This window comes from Medicago truncatula, chromosome 5 (genome assembly GCF_003473485.1).
Source record: "Medicago truncatula cultivar Jemalong A17 chromosome 5, MtrunA17r5.0-ANR, whole genome shotgun sequence".
Lineage (NCBI taxonomy): Eukaryota > Viridiplantae > Streptophyta > Magnoliopsida > Fabales > Fabaceae > Medicago > Medicago truncatula.
This window is the reverse complement of record NC_053046.1, coordinates 35,720,248-35,746,291: the sequence shown is the minus strand read 5'-3', so window position 1 is coordinate 35,746,291 and position 26,044 is coordinate 35,720,248. Positions and strand designations below refer to the sequence as shown.

The 26,044-nt window shown below is 30.8% G+C and overlaps 1 protein-coding gene across 1 annotated transcript; it reads right to left on the bottom strand.

Annotated features, from left to right (window-relative positions):
• Nucleotides 1–11,190: 11,190 nt before the first annotated feature.
• LOC11435594 (protein phosphatase 2C 37) lies at nt 11,191–13,415 on the bottom strand. The gene is made up of 4 exons (XM_003616420.4): nt 12,895–13,415; nt 12,492–12,800; nt 12,304–12,409; nt 11,191–11,893 (listed from the first exon to the last, which is right to left on the bottom strand). The coding sequence occupies exons 1-4, from the start codon at nt 13,321–13,323 to the stop codon at nt 11,562–11,564; spliced, it is 1,176 nt and encodes a 391-aa protein (XP_003616468.1). The 5' UTR covers nt 13,324–13,415; the 3' UTR covers nt 11,191–11,561.
• Between the last annotated feature and the right edge of the window lie 12,629 nt (nt 13,416–26,044).

The window sequence follows — 26,044 nt, the reverse complement described above, 5'->3', positions numbered from 1 at the left end:
TGTGCTTCTGTGTTTTCTAAAGTTTTTTATGTATGTGACATTTCTTTCTAGGACATGTCATGTTTGTCATTAACATACTGTGGCAAGCTTTTTAGTGAATGCTTTTTTCTAATACTCGTTCTCAATTTATGACTCAACACAATAGAAACTGTTCTGTTTATGTGTCAAACACTACTTATTAGTACTTGGTAGTACTTGGGGAAAAGCTTGAGGTTGTTCTAAATTTCTGGTTTAGGTGCCCTTGAAATTGCTCATCTAAATTTCTGTTTATGTCTGCTTTTCTCCCACTGAGATTCACATAAATATTGAGTCCTAGCCTTTAGGGGATGTCACAATTGCCATGTATGTAGATGCATGTAATCCAACATTTGTGACAGTCCTTGCAAGTCTAATAAAATCACTTTCATCAGCATCATATTTAGGCCAAGATCACAACTCTGACACGGTCAATTTGACTGACTCCATAAGAAAACACAAGGAACACGCATCATTGTTTATAAACTTAACATATAAAGGATTGTTTAAATAGTTAAACAAGAACAGCATGAATATTAAATAAAGTCTCAAATTTCATTGAGTGAATACTATTTTTGTGGCATTTTCTTGTTTTATAATCTCCAAAAATTATCAAAATTGTTTTTCTGTTTTATAACTCTAAAACTGTTTTAAATTAATATTACCAAACATGTCTTATTTTAATTTTGTTCTGAAAAATAATTTTTAAAAAATAGTTATGAAAAACAAATGGCTGAGAGGGAGAGAGCTAGTGTGAGAGTTACCTAGAAGATGAGGGAAGTCTCTATAGGAGTGATCAATGTTTTGTTGATGTAAGTTTTAATTCAAAGGGACGGAAAAACAGATTAATATTTGTGAAATGAATATTGCATAGAAAAAATATTAGTATGGAAGAATAACTAAAAGTGGGGGAACGTGTTTATGAATGTATAGAACAGAAAAGATGGTGGATCCATCTGTGATGGAAGAAATTGATTTCTTGAAATGCTATGATTCCTTTAAATTGTAGAATGGAAACCAAGTTAACTAATGTCTTTTTTAGTCTAAAGTTAGATTTTATGGAGTGGTCTCTAAATTCTGCACTGCTATAAATCTTGACAATATGACCGAGTTCTCTCTACAAACTCAATATCTAGTGGAAAATAGCAAGTGTAGTGGGGTGGGGGATATAGCTAGCAAGATCATAAATTAAGAAGACACAAGTAGCATGTTCGGTATTTTTATTTTCAACTAACCTAGCAGTTAATAATTCATCTCTTAAGAGAACAAGGAAGTATTAGATTTGAACCTTAACCCCTACGTATATTATACAATCTTTTTATCGACTGAGAAAATGTCACGGTTACGGTATTTATTTGTTTATACAAAAAAGTTCATAAGTTTATACTTCATCCGTTCCTGTATGTTAGCATTATTTGTCTCTGATAAAAAGGTGTTTACATATAGGGACAGAGAGAGTAGTAAATTGGAAAATCATGATGAGAAAATAAAATCAAATATGCCAATGTGTATTTAGCTCAGTTGACGGAGACATTACATAATATATATAAGGGTCGGAGTTCAAACCTCGAACTCAACAATTAAACTAATTAAAAAAAAACAAATATCATTCACTACACTGTATCCTAATATATATTAATGAGCATCTATGCATTCTCTATATGCAAAACTTATATCTGAAAAATAAGATAATATAGATAGAAGAAAATTTTTAAGATTTAAATACACTTATAGTCTTTTTATTTTACTAAAGCGGTATTTTAGTCCTCCTATTTCAAAATTATTATATTTTATCCTCAATTTTAAATTAAATATTGATACAATTTTAATCTCAACATGCATTTTTAACCACAAAAATGATAAGTTTTATGAATTCAAAAGCGGTAACTTTTTGGCTCAAAAGATATTTTTATTTATTTACTTTCAACGTCGTGAAAACCACATTATCCATCAATAAAAGGTGGATGGAGTTGTTTATATGACACCGATCAAAATCATTCATTTATCTTTTCCTATTTATGTTATATATTATAAGATAAATGAATGATTTTAATTGATATGAACACGGTATAAATAACTTGATCTACCTTTTATTATGGGTAAATAAAAAAAATTGTATTTGGAAATATCTAAGTTGGTGTTCTACAAATTGTCCAATCTGATGCCAAGAAATACGGAGCTAGATTGTAGACACCACCCATGTGGAAGGATCTAAATTTCAACAAGATGAAGGGGATATGGAAGCATGCATTATGGGAACAATGAACATATTTTTTTTAAGGAGAATGATAATCATTGTCCTTGGAGTATTGGATAAGGGGATAAAAATAGAAATATAACATTGAAAAATGGTGAAAAGTGATAAATTTAATTTTTTAAAAGTTAAAATGTTGTTGAAACTAATGCAAAAATGATACTTTTGGCTTCCTTAACCATTGCCCTTAGGGCAATAGTTAGCAAGACCCTTTTTTAAGAGGTGTGTTATTTGAAATAATCATTTGTACGACAACTTATATGATGATAATAATTTTACAATGAAAAGAAAATATTGATACAAAAGTTAAACAACATAAAAAGTAAGTAAAAATATAGAGTTGTGTTATTTGAACAACTTTTTGTATGACAATTTTTGGGACAACTATAAATGTATAAAGAAAATGAGGTATTGACATAAAAATCAAATCAATAGAGATAGAAAGTAAAACATAATATGAGTATTAGAAAGAAATTTGTCATAAAAATTATCAAAAATAATTGTACAGATATCATTTCCAAAAAATATAATGTAATTATCAGAGATAAAGTTGTCATAAAATGATTATAAATATCATTTCTCTATTTTTAATCGTTACATCTATTAATATATTGTAGGTAATTATTTCTTCTTTTTTGTTCTTTTTAACCGTAATTCTCTCTTTTATAATTGTAACATCTTTACCATCAAATTCAGTCTCTCTGTTTTATTTTATTTTATAATTTTATCTCTCCTTTTCTTCTCTCATGTTTGACGAAAAAGATATAACAATTAAGAAAAATTAAGAAAATTTTATCAGAGAGAATTAGAAAATTTTGTAGGGGAGAATCGGCTTCTATAGATTATGGAAGTGGATTCAATAATATGATATAAAAGAAATATACAAAATAAATGTTAAGTTAATCAAGGGGAGAGTATCATCTTCGTTTCACAAAGAAATTAAGAATTTAACTTATGAGAGATAGATACAAATGAGATATCGCTATGAAAAATATATATAATGAGATTCATAAAAAAAAGAAAAATTGTACTCTCAATTTCTTTGAAAAATGGAGAGGAATTTTTTGTCATTAAGAATGGAGCATCAACTACCTAAACCGATGGAAGTTACATCAGAAGAATCATTACAAACAAGAATGTCTAATAAATGAAAGAATTTTTTTTTTTGACACATTTGATAGGGCTGAAAAACACATGTAAATCAGTTAACTGCCGAGACAGTTCAAAACCGGCTGCAGTTAACTACCGAGAAACTTCAATGATGTTTTTTTAATGATTTTAACTACAAATTTTTGTTTCTCTTCAAACCACCATGAATGGTTCTTCATCTTCCATTATGCCGACAATTTTTTCTCTTTCCAACAATTTATTTTGGCTGAGATCTATTTTGGCTTTTGAGATTTTATTGGAAAGCAATTTTTAGTCATCTGTTTGCCACAACAACTTAATTCTCGATATAAAAGAAACACGAAAAGCAGAAATTTCATTTATTTTCCATTCTGATTAATTAGGGAAAGAGCAACAATTTCAATTTTTTACTGATGAGAAACATGAAGGGACAATCATGGTTGAGTTTGAAGATTTAATTTTGAGAGGAGTTTGAGTTTGATGATAAAAGCTAATAATAAAAATATAAAATAAATTGCCAACAAAATGAAACCGATAGCAGTTTGAGTTTGAAGTTTTTCAGCAGTTAACTACCGAAGGGTATTTGGATAACTTACATGTGTTTTTCAGCCCTATCAAATGTGTCAACAGCAATACTCAAAAAAAAAAAAACATCAGAACTAAGTTGAAATAAATAGAATGAGTTCGATGTGCAAAAAAATCTGCACGTTATTCGCGTTGCGGACATTATCATAATGTAACTTAATATGCATATTAGGAGTTTGAAAAATGTAAAAGATATTTGCAAGTATTAAAAAACTTAATTTTATATATAAAATTAGACAAAAATTTACCATGTTGATCACGGATCAACCCACCACAAGTTAAGTTTCCATTGCTGGTAAAGTGGAGATGATTTCAACTCAAAGTTTTTGTTCTTTTGTTGATCGATTTCAACTCAAAGTTAAGTGACTTAAAAATGAGAAATAATAAAGTAGAAAAGGTTGAAAAAAAACAAAATTTAATTTGTTCCAAGTTCTATGGCCAAAGCATAAAACTCTTGAAATCCAATCCAGCTAAGAGATGGTGACACTAAAAAATAATACCAATGCTATTGCTACGTGTCTATGTTTGATTTTAAGAGTACACAAGTCTAGCCCCACTCCACGTTGTTTATTTCTTCATCTTGTATTGTATGAACCTAATACTCAGCATTACATTTATCCGATTTTTTTTTAAAAAGAAAAGAATATTTGTATATCCAGCTGTCAACTCTCTCTCTATATATATACAAATGAAGATTGCAACATTTTTGAAGTTAAGATACTTCAAGGAAATATCATATAGTATGCTGATTTCAATATATCACAATGTTGCTCTATTCATTCTTATTAGGTAATTCAACTGAATTAATTTAAATTTAATACATTGTTATAAGATCTCCACGTTCTCAATATTCAATGTTTGCTCTTATAGATCTCTCACGTCCGAGATTTTAGATTATCTTAAAATATTTGTTATACTCAAAACGTGCTCAAACGAGTGAATTCTTAAATGGGTCAAGTTTTGAGTCATTTTCACATTATATCTTATAGTACGATTACTAAAACCAAAGTTAAAGGAATGTGAATTGTTGTTCTGAACTGGGACAAGTCAAAACTGGCGTAGAAGAAAAAAAAACTGCTCCTTTAGGTCACTAACTTATTACAAATCATGATTTGTCTACATACGTCATCCAACATAGTTATATCCATCTTTTGTCATACAAACCAGGCCTAATCTTCCTCCTAGATATGCTAACTTATTAATCAAGTCGAGGGTACACAATATTTAAATCTTAAAACCATCACATTCATTACATTTGATTGACTTGATCGTTAGAGTGTTTGCAGGTACACCACCCTCCCCATTTATAGAGGAGTCATCATCCCAAACCATTCAAGAAGAATGAGCATCAACGTTTGTCACTAGTCAGTGTGGTCCCAAGAGGACGTTTTTGGTTATGAATTCGTCCACACCAATTCCAAATGTGGCTGATGAGCTCCTACCTTACCACTATCGTCCTAGCATTTCTCCGTTCTCAACCTATGTCATTGTCCATTTGTGCAGTGTAGTGTGCGAAGTCTTGCATCAATATGGTCCAATTTTCATTTTGAATCAGTTTATATGCATGTGATCAGTATCACCCTATCATAAAGGACAATGATCATATATATTCCCTAATCAAGCAAAGTTCGTCAAATGCTTCTTTATGTTTTGTTTATTAAGTTTTAATTTTGAGTGAATTTTCTCCAACTATTATTGTTCCCCCTATGCCTCAAAAAATTCTATTATTCCCCCTACACTACCGTAATGCTTACAATATTATATTATTCCTTATGAAAATAATATTGAGGAAATCAACGAAAGTGGAGCGTTCATTGTCAATCTCAGCACAAACGCTGTGGAAGATAGTTTTAGATATAATGATATATATGTGGTTGAGTTTTTAGCATGTATATATAAATAATGGTAGAGTTGTAAACTTGACTATGGAATAAAAACATATATAATGTTAAAGAAGCGTGTGCATTTCCCCGCCAATTAAAACCTTTGAAAATGTCTCATAAGTCCTAGCTCAACCAACAAAAATATTGAAATTATTAGGTTGGACGTCATCATCGGGGTTCGTACCCCCGGCACCTCACTTTATGTTTGTGAGTTTATGATACCTTTGTCATTTCGTTTATCTAAAAAAAGGAACCCTTGAAAATTAAAATGATATTAAAATTAGATCAATATTTTTTTTCTTAATCATCCGATTATCAAACAAGTCCTTTTATGATAAAATATTTAGATTGGATCGAAAGCTAAATAAAGAAAACTCAAGTCCTTATGATAAAATATTTAGATTGGAGAGTTGCACACTATATATGGAAAAAATCTATAGTTTGTGAAGATTTTAACCAACCTCATCAACATGTGCTCACAGTGAATTTTACGTATGATTGTTAACAGTGAACTTTGAAATTCAATCTAAATTACAACTACTATATATGAGTAGAAGATTCAACTAGATGTGTCAATTTCATTGACGAATACTTACATTTAATAACGTAGGGCTCTGGGTGATTACATATGTCTCATTCACTCTTCTGGCTATAGATGATTGTGACATTCTTCCACTATGCTGTCAAAGAAAACTGTAAAGTTTTATAATTGATTGTGTACCTAAGTTTGGATGATGGGATAACATTAATGTAGCTAATATACTATATGTCTTATCCAAATATATATATGCCAAAGGAAAAATTGGAATGTGGTTTATTCATCTCCGTTGCTTTAACCTTATCCACACGACATTTAGGTCCCATTTTCTAAAGTTATTCTTGATGTTTTAATTACGTTTGTATGTGTGTTTTTGTTTCAAAATCATTTTGTTTAAAATTAATTTTTATGTTGAAAATGAAATAGATATTTTAAGTGTCGTGTTAATGAGTATCCTCAAAGCACTATTTAAACATTTTAAATTAAGTAATTATTTATTATTTAAAAATATCATTATATATAGATGTGCATTATTTGGACTCCTATGTTTGATTCGGTTACTCAAGAATCAAGATATAGGAGTCAATTCACGAGCAGGACAGCAGCGGGAGGTTGGACAAACCAGAAGTTGAAAGATATAAGTGTAATGTAGATGCATGCCTCTTCTCTATGGCTCGTAACGAGGCGGGCATTGGTTCTTGCATCAGAGATGATCAAGGTCGTTTTGTGTTTGCTAAATTATGGATATCACCAATCATTGATGCACATGTGAGTGAACCTATATAGGACTCATTCTTGCTTTAAAATGGGTACGGGATTTGCAATTGAATAACGTAGATTTTGAACTTGTGATTCTAAACGAGTGGTTGATAAATTTTATAGCAAGAAGTAGGTGTTTGTGAATTAGGTGGTATCATTAGTGCTTCTAGGTGTATTTTCAATTCATTTTAGAAACTTTTATGGTAAATTTATTAGAAGACGAACAAATGAGTTTGCTCATGTTCGTACAATTTTGACCGCATCCTTATTTAGTTTTTATTTTTTAGTTTTCGATATTGATGTGTTACCTAGTAGTAGTATCACAATTGTCTTTCATAACTACCAAAATTTTATTGCAAAACAATAAAGGATTTTTAATCCCTAAAAAAATTCTTTAAACAATAGTTCTTCAAATGTTTTCAATAAGCATTTTTTTATCCTGCTTCTAAGTTAACTATATCCCTTCAAAATTTTGAATTATTTTTCTCAAACATTCTTTTGTACTTAATAGAAACCTCTCTAGGAAAAATTTAGAATTTTTTTAAAAAATATGAACTAAATATGAATTTTTATATTTATGGTGCTTAAAAAAAATCATATTTAATGCATCTTTTGTTAAAATTCTAAATTTTTTTGGAAGAGTTTCTTATAATATTCAAAACATGCATGTAAAATCACATTAAAAAATATGAAGTGTACACATGAGTTGGCATAGAAATGTGGGTAAAATATCTGATAGAAAATATTTCAAGGACATTGACCATTATTTGATGGAAAAATTTAGAGGAATTAAAAACAAAATTTAATATATTTATAGTGGACAAAAACTTATCTAACCCAAACAATAATTGAATAAACTACTGATTTAATTCTCTTTTTTTGTTACATGAGAAAAGAAAAAGAAAAAGAAAGGTGGGGGATTATGTCCTTACAAAGGACATCCCAAGAACATCAACTAGCAAAGTCGATGACAAACTAGAAGGAGACTTCTAAGCATAATTAGAAGATCTAAGTTAATATATCCCATCTTTTCTAGAAAATATGCACAAATATTCCCTTTACGAAAGGTGTGATGAACAAATATGACACAATATTTCTGTATGAAATCTCTAATAATCTCTAACTCATTAGCATGGTGATGAAATTGAGATGTTTCATCTGTGACAAGTTGAACCACATGCAAGGAATCTTAACAATGAATTATCTTCCTAAATCCAGTCTGCCAACACGGTCTCATGTCATGGTTAAATGTTATTTTCCAAACCCCGTAGAGAACTCTCATACAAATTGAGAAAACCATGGCATCCACGTCCCTTTTTTCTTTTCTTTCCAAGACACCTCACATATTGTTTCGGGGGTGGGAGGTTAGACTTTCAAACGCCTGCTTGAAAACATGTAATTGTACGTAAAGATGGACGGTGTGATCTGATACTTCACAGAAGTTGTTCCCTAAAAAATAAATTTGTTACGAGAGATCCAAATATTCTTCATTATCAACCGAGCTAAGATATCCACTTCACCCACTAAGATTGCTAGGATCTCTGAAATATTGTCGAGACCAATGAAAAATGGTTTCGTCATCACTGCAGAAAGGGCAAGTGGACGCTAAAAGAATTTTCTGATGACACAAGAGACCAAGCATGTTTGCCATAAGAAAAATTACAGAGTAGCTAAGAGAAATGATGTATGTTTGTTATCAGGGTGAGTATTTCAGAATCACAGTAATCCACCGTGATTTTTTAAAAACTTCACCATGTAACTTCTGCCAAATCAAGATCTCTCAGCATGATTCTGACATACCTACTACAATACCAAACATATGCGTAATTTCCAAATATACGTCCAAGATTCTTGAGAAATTTCATTAGTGATTAAGTTCTTAAAGTATTTGTCTCAGATTTCATCTTTTTATTTTCTAATTGAGTTTTTTGTATAACTAATATAAGCTTTCTTTAAAGTAGAAACTAAAAATTCGTCAATTTCATCCTGATAAAAAAAACTAATAATATGATAATCAATTCAAGCAGAATTCCAACAAAATAATACTGATCATTTTGTAAATAAAAATATTGTGTAACTCGTCTGTATATGTTTAGAAATATCTAAGTTTTTTTTTAGAGGAGAGATATCTAAGTTCATGTTCTCCAAATTGTCTAATCTCATGAATTTGATCTGGACCAACCACAGAAGGATCTAAATTCCAACAACATGGTATGGATTATGGAAGTCGGGTCAGTAAAATAATAAAAAAGTAGATATAGTAAATTAAATATAAAGTTAAGTGACCTAAAAAATATATGAGAAATAAGGTTGAAAAATAAAATAAAATTTGGTCCTAGTTCGATAGTTCCATCAACAAAGCATCAAATCTGATGAAATCTAGTCCAGCTAAGAGATAGTGACACTAAAAATAATACCAATACTACGTGTCGATGTTTGATTAAAAGAGTAAACAAGTCTGTCCCACCTCACAGGCCCACATGTTTATTTATTGAACTTGTTTGTATGATTCTGCAAGAACCTAATACTACATTTATCCATTTATGTTCTTTATTTTTTAGAAAGAAAAAGGAAAGATTTTTCAAAACATTTGTTGGTCGAACTGTCAACTTTTTGTCTCAATGTAAATGAGTGAAGATAGCAACATTTTTGGAGTTAAAATGCTTCAAGAAAATATCAATAGTTTGACGATAATATTATGATATAAATAAACCACATAATAAATTTAATGCATTGTCTTAAAAATAATAATTAGAAAACTGAACTTTTCTAGCATCTGTTTGTTCTTAGCATGTATCATTGTCCACCACAAATTACACTTCTTAAACATCTCACCTTTACATAGGTCAAATGTTTTGGATATACGAACCATCATAAATTACTTACGATACTCATAACAAAAATTGCTCTTTAGACATCTATATTAATATATTCACAGCACCTCAAACTATCAAAAATATTTACAACAACAATTAATTATTATTTGATGTAGAAAAGTATTTATCTACTTATTGAACTCAGCCATATATAGGAACGATAATTAATTACCGTTCAACTCATTTTCTTAAATTGCCTTTTTTTCATAACGATGGCAGCTTGAAACAAGCAAGCAGTAAATTTGAGAATGTGACTTTGGTCGTGATTCAAATTATCATCATTGTTGAAATAGAAAATCCCCAACCCTTGGCGTTGGAGATCATGAATTGAAATATTGAAGAGTTACATAACATCTCATGACTGGATGAGAGAAAATTGAGAAATAACACGTCATCAATAATAACATGATAATCTCAAATTTTAGAAATAACATTGAGATTCCTCGAGTCACCCATAGAAAATGTCAATCTCACTTGTGTTCATGCAAATCAATGTTTATAGAACAAGAAAAATTGTCCTTATAGGTCTATACATAGAGTTTTGTTATGGATTGTCCTAGTATCTCTATGTACACAACTCGTGTCATTTTTCGATCCTACACTTAAATATCTCACCCTTATAGACTTTATGCTTCAAGGGTTGACAACTATTCTAAAATACTTGTTACTAATTGTTATAGTCCAAATGAACGCAAAAATGATCGATGTTGTGTACATATTTGATGAACGCATAGATGTACTCCCTCTGGTCTTGAATGTAAGAAAAAAAAATCACACATATTAAGAAAGTGGATTGAGTCATTGTAAAAAATATCATTTTTCCTGTTATGCCCTTGTTTTGGAAACATGACTTTTGAACTCCACCAATGAAAAATCTTTGGAATGCGTTAAACATGAGAATGTGAAATAAATTAGATAAAGTAAATGAGGTTAAAATTGGAATAGTAACATTTAATATGATGACTTTTGTATACTTTTGCTTACATTTGAGACCAACAATTTTTTTATTTTGTTTCTTACATTCGAGACCGGAGGGAGTACTTAATTAACTTAACAACTCATAGATGTACTTAATTAACTTAACAACTCATGATGGATGATCAAAGTCGAATCGTTTAATTTTAAAAAAATAAATCTCAATATAGACCAAAGTAAGGCTAATCTCAAATGGTCAAAGCCAATATACTCCTTCATTTTACGACATGCCTTAGTTTACACTTTACATCAATTGTTTTCTACTTTATACTAATCTAAAATTTCTTATACATAATTTTTTTATCCAATTGTTTCCCAAAAGATACAATTTTAACCTTTCCCCTCAATCAAACACTACACTACTAAAATCACATGGAATCATCAGAAAAAATCTCCAGGCCCCACCATTTTCCTCCCACCTTTGCCAATAAAAAATCCTACGAATCATAGGTGTCCAGACACAGTACACGTCATAAGTTTTGGTCGGTTAATTAGCAATATTTTTTGTTCCAATTCCATTAATCAATCCCTATTACTATTATTAATTGTTATTGTTGACGTTGATCTCTCCTCAAATCAACAACCACCACGCTAACATTGTCCGAACTATTCCTCGCCAATGCCAACTTCGTCAACAAAATTGAAGCATCGGAGCACGCCTTATCTGACCCATTTCCCGCCACTTCAAGTCCCGGAGACCCAGGCGGCGTCACCGTCTTGTTCGCCTTGAGACACATTTGCACCACCTTACACGCCGTGTCATTTTGCACCACGTCCCATAAGCCATCACTCGCAAGTATCAGACATTCATCCTCATCACTCCTTTCCGTTATAGTTACCTCCGGTTCCGAAATAACATATGGCTTCAAGTAATTGTCCCCTACAAAAATAAACCATAATTATTCACAACCAACGTACAAAAAATATTTATCAAAATATGTGTGGTATGACGATGGATGTGTTAGAATTTCGATCCAACATCAACATGTAGGTTTTGAAAAATTAGCTTGTGATTCTAAGATAATGTATTGGATGTGTCAAAATCACAATTATTAAGTAGTTTGGTACAACAATTGTGTTTGATTCACCATTAACAAGTTTTGAAAAATTATCTCGTGATTCTAACATATCCATATCATATAAACATGGATAACACATGTAAATCAACAGTTGTATAGTCGTATGATTCTGACATATGCACGGTAAAATGAAACCATGCACAACCACATTTGAACTAATCAAATACCAAATTTTAAAAGTTAGTTAACGTGCGCACTTGCACTCACTCACCAATAGCTCTTGACATGGCCAACACTCCAAGCACTCTTGCACCATCCCAATAGATCACACGTCCTCCGGCTTTATTAATCCGATCCAACTCATCGGGTCGATCCGGCTGCACAAACGAATACGGGTCAAAAAGTTAATTAAAAAAATACTACATACCACAAAAAATATGTAAATGAAATAAAACTAACCTTATGATCGGAGGAAAGAGGAATGGCAACCCCGTTCCGGCAAAGGACGGCCCGTGAATCACCACAATTCGAGACAATGATTTTCTCCGGCGTAACAACGGCAACAACAGCAGTAGAACCAACAGCATCACAGTGAGGAGTTTGAAGCTCACACTTACAACTGAAGCTCTGTTTCGTCTTACTAGAATTCAACACTTCTTCATCCATTCTAATAAAACTCTTCTCCATCGTTGATTTCCAGTCAACCTTCTCTTTCTCTACTTCTTCTTCAACAATTTCATGCAACCTTTCTTTACACATAGTCGCAACCTGTTAAAAACAAATTAACGTAATTAAAAAATAGATCCACTAAAAAAATTATTATGAATTTATGATAACGATTATTAGAATTTCGAGCAATTACATGTGAACAACCATGACCGTCGTAAACACCGAAGAAATGATCTTGTTTTTCTCTACAAAACGATGGATGAACAGAAACAGCGTCTTCCATTTCTCTTCTTCTTCCACAAACCGATGTTATTCCATATTTAGGAGAACACTCTTCAACAACAACCACTTTGTTTTCCAAGACAACTTCATTTTCCTTTGATTCTTCATCAGTACTTGATTCACAGCTATCAACCGCGTTTTCGCACTCTCGAGCTGGAGGTGGTGGAGGAGAAACCGATGGATCTAGCTTCTGTCGTTTCCGGCTATTCTCCGGCGGATCTGCCATGTATTTCAACGGTAGTAAATCCAAACTCCGTCGACCGGAAGGTCGTGAGCTTGGCTCAACCGGTAGAGTAAGAGTTTCTTCTTCTCCAACTACACCACAACAAATTTCAGCCATTGGATTAAAATTCAACTGAATTGAAAGATGAAAATTATAAGTAAAGAAATTTTGATTTGTTTGATACACAAAATGAATAATTGAAACACAATCAATTGAAGTTGTGTTTGGAGAAGAAACATTTGTAGTGGTAAGGTGGGGTCCACTTTTATTCACGGGCAGACTGCCCGTCACAGTCACGGGCAAACACTCGACATTTACAGTTGGTATGACGTTGAACGATTTAACATCAACATGAAATCTGAACCGTTGATTGAATGAATATTGTTTCATGATTGCACCACGTGGTTATGTCTTTTGTGTGTAATTTACGTGGTCCAATCATAATGTTACACGGTAGGTTGAAAGTTGTTCATTTCTGACACGCATGAGTAACACCAATACTTTTTTCGTTTTTTCTTTTCTTTCTCTTTGTCACGAATATTATATTTCCTATGTTTTTTCCTTTTTTTTTAAATTTTGTTACTAACACGTGGCAACATTGTAGAATACGAGATTATTTTGTTCAATTCTATTTTCCACGTCTGATCCCTAAGTTAACTGCATGAAGCCATGATCTGTTCGAATTCAGATTCTTTGCTCTTAAAAATCTTGCATCACGTTTTCATTTTAAGAGTTAAATAAAATAATTGCCGTATAAGAAGTTAACTAACATTATGGTTGTGAATTCAACCCTTGCCGCCCAAACGTTAAATTCTCATGGATGAATTATCTATAAATATATTTTTTTTTGGGATCTATAAATATCTTTGTTCTTACTGAGTTTTGATCGTACTCCCTCCGTCTTATTTTAACTGAGTTTTTATTCATTTCATATATATTTAAAAAAAATACAATAGTAAAAGAGAAAAACAAAAGTTTTGAGTGTTTTGTCGTATATTGGTGTATTTTTCCTTGTCATAAATATAAAGTATAATATATTGAATTGAGAATGATAAAAGTAATATTAATTAGAGTTATAATTGAAAAAATAATTAATATTGTATTGAAAAGTGAACTGAATCAATTTTTTTGGGACAATATTTTTTTGTAAATGGCTCACTTATTATGGGATGGAGGGAGTACCTTTTTAAAATGATGATGCCCGGTGCGGTTGTTTTTGGTGTTTGTAAGCAAGAACTGAGGGTTTAGGGTTGAATAGTTTCGTACATTATATTTATAAAATTTTTAACGTGTGTCCTTAGGGTACCTTGTGGTATCTTGTTCGACAGTTGCCATTTCAGTAAAATATTTCGGTGATAGTTGTTTTAAAAAATATTTTCAAACTAAAATATTTAATGATATACTTCATCCGTTTCAAAATGAATGTTGTTTGAGGTTTTTACACACATATTAAAAAATGCATTAATTAAAAGAAAGAGAGATATTATTTTACCAAATTATCCTAATCAACTATTGGTTTGTTTTTCATTAAAGAAAAAATAATATTTTGGAAGTAGTGTGCATAGTATTAATTGAAGGGTACAATTGAAAAGAAAAAAATTATTATTGCATTGGAATGAAAGTGACATTCATTTTATATTTTTTTTGCTAAAACGATACTCATTTTAAAACGGAATGAGTATTCATGAAGATTAAAATTTTACGGAACCTTAATTTTAATTATGTAATCAAATATTGAACTTAAATATAACCTTTTTTTTATCTTAATCGAATGCCAATTGATATTTTTAATGCCTGAATGCAAGGATATTTTCTTGAAGAAGGCCTGAATGCAAGGACATTAACAATAGGGAAAAGTTGAGTCCCGATATGTTCTACTACAGCTTCTTCCATATTATTTTTTGAACAAGTTGTCTCCTTAGTTTATAACGTTGATGGTTCAAGTTCACACGAATTTATTTAATAATTGTCACAATAGATTATAATTTACTAATGGTGGCATTTACGGTGATGCATCATAAAAAAAGTCATGATGGAAAGTGGCATTTTACTTATGATAGGCGGTTATACTCAGTTTCTTTATGTAGCTTATAATGTTTTTCTTTGAATTTAGTTTTAAAGTGAGCACGAATAGATGATGTTTACAGGTTTAGGAGCACCTCCAAAGCTCAGAACAGTTTCCACGTTCTGCCGATCGTTGTTGGGGTCAGCTAACCCTTCGTACTTCTTCATCATAGGTGGTTTTCGAAAAGACCGAAGCAAGGTTTTATGGTGACTCTTGTGAATGTTTCGTTCTTGAATATGTTTTCTTCCCGGTCATAAAATTATAGGGCTTGCCAACATTTCTTCCTTGGGCAGTTGATCCCTCCTCCCATGTCGCCCCTTCGTAATGAGGGGGTCGATTGATGGTCGGACGAGAGTCTGCGTCTTTGTGGAGCCACAAATCTCCTTACTTCTGGAGTTCTTTCTTTCTCTTTATTTAATTTTGTTTTTTTTTAACAAGAAAATTTATTAAAAGATAAAGTCACTATTCAAGGTGAATAGAGACAAGCAAGACACAAACAATAAAACATCCGACAAACCAACCAAAAACACCCTCTACATAGGGCTACCACCAAAACCATAAAATCTATTACACAAAAATCAATTTCAACTCCAAAAGCAAAAGTCAAACTCTCTAATCTCCAACGTAAAGTGCCAACATTAAAAACAACAACTTGTTGCTCGTACCAAAACTCCTCTAACATAACCACCAAACCGACCAATAACTCCAATTTCAACACATTTGTATCTTTATTTTTGTGTTTATAAAGGCAATTCTCCTGCTGATAAAGACTAAGATGTTTCTGATGTTTAGAAGTGTCATTGTAATGGACAGATTCCTCCGTTGGTTCGGGTGAAATGCACTCATGTTGGATGTGGTTTGAAGAGGAACATATCTTCCTTGAGGCAGATGGTAATAGGCACCCTCCAAGTTTTCTATATATACTATATTAGGCACAATTTCACAACATATTTCAGCATGTCGCAATGGAAAGGTAGTGTTACTATCAACAATAGGTTCGAGTATTTCTGGCACCATTTTTTCGTTATTGTTTTGGCAGAGACTTGAACCCACACCCCTAAGCTACATGTTGTGAAGGTGCACATGGTGTGAGAATGATCACGTGGATAGGTTGAGAGCCCTACATTAAAAGATATATGATTTGAACATGAGAGTCAGTCATCACCATACAAATTAAAATTAGTTTTATAAGGTTAAGTTAGATCCAACTTAAAAAAGAAAATATAAGAAAGAAAAAAAAAAAAAAAAAAGGAGAGCAATTTTTAATTGCTCCTACTTTTTTTTCCTCCAATTTTGAGATAGAAAATATATGATTTGACCAACTAATTTAAAATGTGATTTAGTTCTTCACATTATTTCACCATGTAAAGAAATATTTTAATGTCTCAATAAGCATAACTCAGTTGATAAAACATTGTAATATGTAAATGTTCGGATTTGAACTATTATTTCCAACTTATTCATTGTAAAATGTGAAATTCTAACTACTAAATTATTAGAAAGATAAAAAGCAATTCAATAAATTATATGCAGTGTTACATGATAAGTTTGTAGATTTCAAACAAACATGATCATTGTGAAAATTTAAAATAAAAAACATAACCTCTGGTAGACAACTACTAGATGTTAATTATGCAGAATCTGCCACTAAAACGATGAAAATTATGCATAATTGAATGTGAAAGACAGAAGTAAGATTTACTTGCTAATTGATCGTAGTTGAATGAAGATTAACACTATTTGTTGGAATGATTGTGATGGAAAACCCCAAAATCCCCAAAAATCACAAGGTTTAGAAGGAAATTAAGTGGCAAAAGTGGAAATAAACTACCTGACGTTATTTAAGGGGTAAATTCGGTAATTTATGAGGCCTTTGGAGATTTTGTTTTGGAGGGGGCTTAAAAAGTAATGATCATTAAGATAAGCAAGGGCCATAGGAAAGTGGGTAAGGCCCAAACAGCGCTATGGTTATAAATACAAGCAACACAAAATTGTACCTGATACCCCCTCACTTTATCTCCTACCCCCTCCAACCACCAATATTGCCACTATTTTGTTGTTGTTGTTGGTAATAACCAATATTCAAACTTTTTTTTTTTTTTTTTTTCTGTTTGTAGACGAAGTGGTAAAGATTACTGAAACTCATACATACCGTAAGGTTTTGAATTTGAACTCGGATAAAGACGTCAAACCTTACCATTTCGACATTGTCAGTTGAGTTAGGCTTTACTAACACCAATGTTCAAACTTTATCCCTCACATATTTTTTTTAATTAAAAATGTGAAATAATAAATTTCTAGATTTTTTCACTTGAATTTTTTTCAGGGACTCGAGAATTTTCAAATAGTGAAAGTTTTGGGACATTGAAACTCAAGCTTTTATTTAACGTCACTCAAACCTACGTTATGACCGATTCTACAAATTTTTGTGTGGTTTAAAGTTAAGATTTATGTTTTAGATTTTAAAAATAATGAAAAAATTGAAACATAAAAATTTCCGATGATTTTTTTTCAAATTTTCTTATTTTTCTTCTGATGCTCTTATTAAAAATGACATTGTGGGTGTTGAAATGATGCTAAATGGGAATTATGATAGTGAGCTAGAAGAAAAATTATTTATGAAAAGTAGGCTCAAATACAATACATGAGATTTTTTAAAAATGAAGAGGATGATGAAACGTATATTTGAAAAAATAATTACTATTACTTTTTCCACACTCTCACGCACTATTGGGAAAGTGACTCAAAATTGAAGAAATTGGAGTTCTGGTGTTGTCAACATCGGTGGCTGAATTGGAGAGCATGGTGGCCGAATTTGACCTGTTTTATTTTGGGCTTTTGTTTCGTAAATTTTCGGTGGCCGAATTCGATAGTAGAAAATAAAACATAAACGTATTTTCAGGCCTAGATTTGTTCCAGTTTTTTTAGGATTCTTTTACTGTAAATATAGACTTTGAATCAGAGTAAACCTTGAGATAGAGGGGGCTGAAACAAGTGTTTAGAAATGCAACAACAAAACTAGGGTTTGTATAGAGTTTGTCTCTTGGCAACAAACACTAGGGTTTGAAGGTTGATTCACCTTGGGAAACACTATTAGGATTGAGTCTCTTGGCTACGGGAAGAGATTAGGACTTTGAGTAGAATTAGGCGGGAGATTTATTCTTGTAACTCATTGATATCTCTTTTGTAAAGTTGCTCATCATTATAGTGGAAGAGAGGGCTACCCATTGATATTCTCTCTTTCTTTCTGTTGCTGTTGTCTACTTTTGACTTGTGTTTATAATTGTTCCATACGCTTTGTTTTGGTTGCTTGATTATCACTTGCTCGACACATCAAGTTTGTTATTGGTGTGATTTTTCATCGAATTCACAACACGCACCCTGTATAATTTCCAAAAATGCCCTTTGCAGTTCGGATTTCATAATCCGGACAAGTTCATATTTCATAATCTAAACTATCAACAATCATAATCTCTCCAATTTCAGCAAATTTGAATTTTGCTTTAAAAAACAACCAACAAAGGGTTTATACATGTCAAATAAAATCATAAAAACACAATGATGAAAGTTAGGAAGATTAATATTGTCCTTAAAATGACTAACCATGTTACAAACATGTTCAGAATTAGTGCTGGTGTTGTTCAGATTATGTAATTCGAATTGCATTAGCACCATGAAAAAAATGGTCTAAACGATGGAATTTTGAATTTTGAGGGCGGAGTCTTGATCATAAAAACACAAGGATGAAAGTTAGGAAGATTAATACTGTCCTTAAAATGACTATCCAGCTACAAACATGTCCAAAATTGGTGCTGATGATGTCTGGATTACGTAATCCGAACTGCATCAGCACCATAAAAAAAGGCTGTTTAGAGCGTGTTCGGATTCTATAATCTGAAAAAAAATCATGTAACACGCCCTATTTTTTGAGGTTTTTGGATTACAAAATCCGAAAAAAAAATCCGCAACTCATTTTTTCATCCTATAACAAAGGAAAAACTAAGTTCGGATTATGAAATCCAAAAATTTCAAGGATATTTTCGAAAAACACTGAACGTGTGATGACATGTTATAACGAGTTAGGAAGACATGTTATAAAACTCTCCTATAAAAGCAACATCAAGCACGAAGACATGTACTTGTAGACCTAGTCCGCATTTGAATCATCTAAAATGAATAATGTAAAATTAGAAAACCAATACTGTTATTTTAATAAATTATGGTGTATTAATTTTTTTTATTACTTAAATGTAATGCTAGGATCTGAGCCTGGAAGCACCAGTTTGACCCCCTTTTTATTTTTTTATTTTTTTTTCATATATATATATAGGGGAGGTTGATCACTTAATGTTCTGCATTGGTTGGGAATTTCTAGTGATCAATCGGCTGATATTTGCACGCATGCCCTCCAATTTGGTGCTTCACATTTTTGTAACAATAAGGCCATCTACAATAGTGGAAAATATTCAACAACATTCAACACCTACTTTTTTAATTCTCAACACATCACATCATTTTCTCTCTTTTATTTAACATTCATTTAACTTTTATCCTCTCCAATGGTTTTTCATTCAACATTCTTCCCCACCACTTTTTATTTCATATTCTTATTTAATTTTATATTTTTGTTTTTTTTACATAAAGTTATAATTATCGATTATAATTAAATTAAAATAATAAACACTTAACAATTTATTTTTTTAGTATTTTTGGAAAAACAAAATTTATTTAAATAATTTATTTTCACTAAAAAAAGATTAAAACTTCAAAAGAAAAGCTAATAGAAAGATAATAACAAGATTAAGATAGTGAAAAACTTGATTTTTTTTTTGTGTCCAAATCAAATGAACCAAGTCTCTATTTATAGACAAAAAAAAAATCATAAATTTTGGTTAAAAAAAATTAAAAAATTATTTTTGCAATGAAATAATTGAGTTCAAATTATTAAGATGATAAAAATTCAGGCAGCTAATCAGAAGATTACACGTGTCACCCACTTTATCCACAAAATATTTCTCTCTCCAAGTTCAACAACGTTGAACTCATTCAACTCCTCTCTCCTCCACATCATTTTTCTCTCATTTTCAACACCCTCTTCCAATAGTTCAACATGTTGAACTTGACTTTCAACTATCCCATTGTACTTGGTCTAAGTTGAATCTTGATAAGTTACTAGATCTCGTCAAACTTTTCTCGTCGTGGTGGTTGAAGTCTCATAAACCACGTTCCTTTTTTTTTTTTTTTTTTTTTTTTTTCATTCTTGGTAGGATAACCCGTGAGTTTGTATAGCTATGCCACCATGTAAGTTGTGTTTGGATTTTTGTTTTCATTTCGATTTTGTAACTTTTGACTCCGTTTTGATTTTCTATATGGCACACCTTATGGTTGACAAAAATTTACTAAAAAAAGTGTTATATGATACCGACTTCTTAACTAAACATAGTCTCATTGAAATATTTCAAAGATTTTGACATCTTCCTGTTTTTCAAGAAGCGGCAATTTTTGGTCTGATGGATGCCAAAGGTCTACAGGAGATTTCTCTTGCAATAAGACAAAATATGTAATATGAATTGATGAGTTGATTTATTAGATAATTTTGATGCAACTACTATATTTTCTTCATATAAATAAATACATGCTAGCAAGTGAGACTAATTACCTAGTCAGAGTCGTGTTTAGGTAAAAGTAAAAACCCTACCTAAAATAAGGATCTAGAATTTGAACTTTTCACACTGACCTTATTTGATGCTTCTAACTCACGAGCTTCTTAAGCTTGATGAATGATCCCCATTGTCTTTCTTTACTCAATAAAATTTTCATTCACTCAAATTGGGTTGAATACATAAAAAAAACAAAACAACCTCTCAAAGAAAGCAAAACAAAACAAATTTAACATTGCAAGAAAAGAAAATGCTACAAACAAATTCATAACTTAAGTTAATAGCATAAATCGTTAAAATGCCAACAAATGATAAATCTAACAAAATTAAAGTGATCAAAATACTCATGACTTTAAATTAAACTCCAAGTTATTGATTGAATATGTAATAATTTGAAAAAAAATATATGTTAATCTAAACCTAACGAACATCGCTGCAAGATGAAAAATCTATCAACACTGCATAAACACGATGAACAAATCAACAAAACACTCATGCTAAAAAATCACATATAAAGAACGTAAGAAAACCAAATATATTTAAAAACCACTTGCTTAAATTAAAGTGAAAAATTAAGGGTTAATTATGTTTTAGATCTCTATAAATAGGCGTGTTTCCAACATTAATTCCTACTTAAATTTTATTAAATTTTTGGTCCCAATGTTTTTTTCCGTTAGCGAAATAGGTCCTCGCTGTTAATTGTTGCTGATTGAGCAAACGGTGAAGCACACGTGAATGCCACATCTGGTTTTTTTTGTTGGGTTAAATATGTTTTTAGTCCCTAATTGAGGCATTTTAAGTTTACTGCTTACTTAATTTTAATAGTTGTTTTAGTCCTTACAAAAATACTATGCACTCAGTATTATAGTCCTTGCTCAATTTAAATTTGTTTAATTTATGTTTAAACTCAGTATGTTAAAAAAAAAAAAAAAACTTCTAATTTTAGTCCCTACTAAAACAAAGTTTGTTTAATTATCCTTAAATTCTTAAATTTTTGAACGAATTTTTTGAGACAAGTTTAGAACACTATGAAAGGTTCAATTAATAAAATTTAGAATTTTTTTAACATGAAACAAATTAAATATGAATTTTTAAAAACAATAAAAGTTAAAGATAAAAGTAATAAAATATGGACATATAAATCAAATTTTGCGGCGGAACATTTAGTAATGTTCTTAACACGTCTACAAAAAATTGTTAAACAACTTAAGAGTATAAGAATAAATTAAACAAATTTGAATTGAGCAGAGACTAATATTGAATGCATAGTATTTTTGTAAGGACTAAAACAACTATTAAAATTAAGTAAGGACTAAACTTAAAATGGCTCAATTTTATAAGGACTAAAAACATATTTAACCAACAGAAAAAAGTCAGATGTGACATCCACGTGTGCTTCCGTTTGCTCAATCAGCAACAATTAACAGCGAGGACCTATTTTGCTAACGGAAAAAGAAAAAAAAAACATAAGGGACCAAAAATTTAATAAAATTTAAGTAGAAATTAATGTTGGAAACACGCCTATTTATAGGGACCTAAAACATAATCAACCCTTCCAAAAACTAATGAAGAGGGAATAAGAGAGAGTAAATTCCGGATCCGGACAAAAAAAAAAAATTAGCTCAAAACCTCCTCTAATAAAAATTGGAATTATTTGAAGTATATAAAAGTTATATATAAACCTTGTTCCTTTAACAAAAATAATCCAATATTTATGAATTCAAACTAAATCAAACAATAACTAACTAACTTGCATGTCAAACTAAAACAAACATCAATCACTTGTAGTGAGATATATAACAATTTTGTTAAGTGTGTGATTTATTAGTATTGTACAAAATGGCATCACGTGTATGTCAGGTTGTAGATGATCAGTGCCTCTGCCCTGGTATAAAAAATAATGGTAAAAATATTAAAGAGTTCCAAAATTACTCTGTTTGGAACGTTGTATAACATGCTTATTTGAGTATTGGGGTTTCTATCTAGGAAAGAGTGAAGGAGAATAAGCTTGTGAAGTGTCATATGTCAAAGTTACTTTCATAACCAATGAGTAGATTAATTATAGGATGAAATGTCTGTTTAGTTGTTTTCATTGCCATAATGCATAGTCACACACGTGCTAGGTACCTTCTATTTGTCAGATCAACCTCTAGTTTCTGATGAACTCCTCTCATTATCTCAACTGCATTAAACTCTAACCATAAATCTAAATATCCACCAGATTTGGATTCTCTCATACTACTAAGTTTCAATATGAGTGACTTATGTTGGTGATCTCACCAAATATTATATAATTCATTAGGTTTCACTTGTATACTTCTTTTTTTTTTAATGTATGTTTGATATTATAGCCGATTTATTAAAATTACAGTGAGTTATCGTAATTTTGTAAAAGTTTAAAAGTATAGTTTCTGCAAAATTATTATATCTCATCGTCAAAATTTACCGTAATATTAAACATGCATATAAACTTATGATATCCAAAAAATTTGGGATATGTAATATTAGCAAAAAAAAATCAAAGACAATTTGCAATTTTTCTATTTCTAAATTTTCGTAGTTATTTCAACTTTTTCTAATAGTTATACTATCATTTATTCATTTAATAATTTATTTATGTGTAATAGTATAACTCACTTTGCCACTTTGATATCCAACATTTAATCAGATGCATAAAGTTAGATGCTTCCTCACAACCAAAGTACTGAGTGATCCATCCTCCTCCCACAATATTCTCTATACCAATTAATTTCCTGTTACCATGTGAACACAGGTAGAAGCAAGTGAATAAATAAAAGTACATCCCAAAAATAGGACAAAATAAATATTGTGAAAGGGTACCTGAATTCCCCTCGTATACACCAATGCATCTATCTACTACTAGTAATCTATCTAACATTGTAAACAACATAAAACAAGTCAAATGTGATATTTCATCAAATTAATATACATTGAAAAATCAGAGGGTGTGACGTCGCCGTTTATTATGGAGGAACGGTCGATGTCATAATATTATGTATAATAAGGTGGCTATCACTGTTTTTATTTTGCTTTACTATAACAATAACAATCTTGGGATTCCAAACATAAGCAAAATTTTGGACATTTTTAGGTTCCTAGGTGGTTGGTCTTTTTGGGAGGCTTCATTCCAGCTTTTATGTGTAACAGCTACATCTATAAAATGTCATGAATATGTATATGTATATATATCCATTCCAAGACTAAAAACAAAGGACGCGTTTAATTTACTATAGGCTAAATGATGTGATGTTCTTTTGTCCTTTCTCTCTATTTGTCAAACTATATTAATTCCTCTCTATTTTTATATAAGTAATATTCAATCCAATGTGTGATTAGTTGGGTTTTTGGATGTGTTAGGATGAATTATGTCATGTGGAAGATAACTCTAGGGTTTACAATTTATTAGGATAAAATGAGATGAGTTATTTTCTTTTTAACAGTAAATTGTTGTCAAGTTAGTTGTTACATTAGTTTCAAAATTTGAATTATAGATCTTAACGTGTCTTAGTTCACCAACCGAGTTATCTACGTGACATAAATGAGGTGATGTTATTAAAGACAACGTAGGTGATGTGAAACTAATAAGTAGGTTTGACATGTTCATGTTGCACCGTGCACAATTTGGAGTTGTTCAAGAGTCGATGTAGATATTGATTCACAATTCATCATCAACTATGAATTTACATTCTCCAATGTTATAATTCAACATAAGGGAATGAATTATGTCGGTGATCTCTCATCATTATTCTTGTTGGATCCAAACAACTTAAAAAAGTGCAAGTGAGTTTTAACGGTTAATTCGTCAATATATTCTAGCATGCAGAAGAGAATCAAAAAACCCTAACGATTCAATATGCGTATAAATTAAAGACCTAATACAATAGTGAATTTTAACGGTGAGATCACACTCTGTCTTAAACCATTTTTTAGAGGTTCATGTTACGTGCGCCTACGTTAGACAAACCCGAATATATTATTTACTAACAACCATTGTCAATATTTTAGTAACTTTGAACTATAATAGATAGTTAATATATTTATACAAAAATATCTCCCTAGCTAGCTAACTTATTAGTGATAATCAAGGAAGAAGGAGGTTATTGATTATTTATCCAGGTTATACATGTGGGGACTTCTACTGTTAGTTAGCTGGAATGTATGTAGCTGAAGTGATTTCATGTTGTCAGTTTACACTGTCGTCAGTCTCTTTCACCACTTCAATATACCTTCCAGTTTAAACTTTACATTCCCTCTCTCTCTCTGCTTCCTATCTAAACTTTCAGTTTACTGGATGCATCATATTTCTATATGAAATAAAGATAAATAGTATAATAATAACAAATTTCCACTTGCATATTATTTATTTTTTTCAAGAAAAGAAAAATCCAAGTTTAGTTTATTCTAGAGCTATTCCTCTTGTTCATCTTTCTTTGCCTCACCCTTCAAAGAAACCCTAGCTCTTTAACAAGTAATTTTGAGTCTTGTAGTGTTGCTTTAATTTTTATGTTTGGCTTCTACTTGCACTCTTTATTTTAATTTTTCAATTTTTGGATATGTTTTTGGTTGTTATAGGCGGCTGATTATATATAATATATATATTCTGCAGGAAAACTCCAATTTCATTGTTTCTTATAATCTCTTCAGAACAACTTGTGCATTATATTAGTCAATCCTTTCAACAAAATGTACTTAGCTTGTAAAAAAAATATTAATTTTGAGTGTAAATTGTATTTTCCATTGTCATTTTTGAGTCATTGAACCACATGCAGTTAACCTTGCTATATATATAGTAATTAATATCTCAAACAGAAAAAATGAGATAACACAATTCCATAACATGTTGAAGAAAAAACAAAGGTTGCAATTAACTTGAAAGAGAAATAAAATTAATATCCAAACATTTGAAGATACTCATTATAGTCAATGTTTGCTTAGGCAAAGAAAAGGTTTCTCTTGCCATTTATCTAAAAACCTAGTTAAAAATTACCCAAGAAAAAAAAAAAAAAAAAAGAAGGAGCTAGGAGAAGCATTGAAGCAACTCCATTAATTAATACAACTTCAGAAATCATAAGTTGTGCCCAAATACAATAAA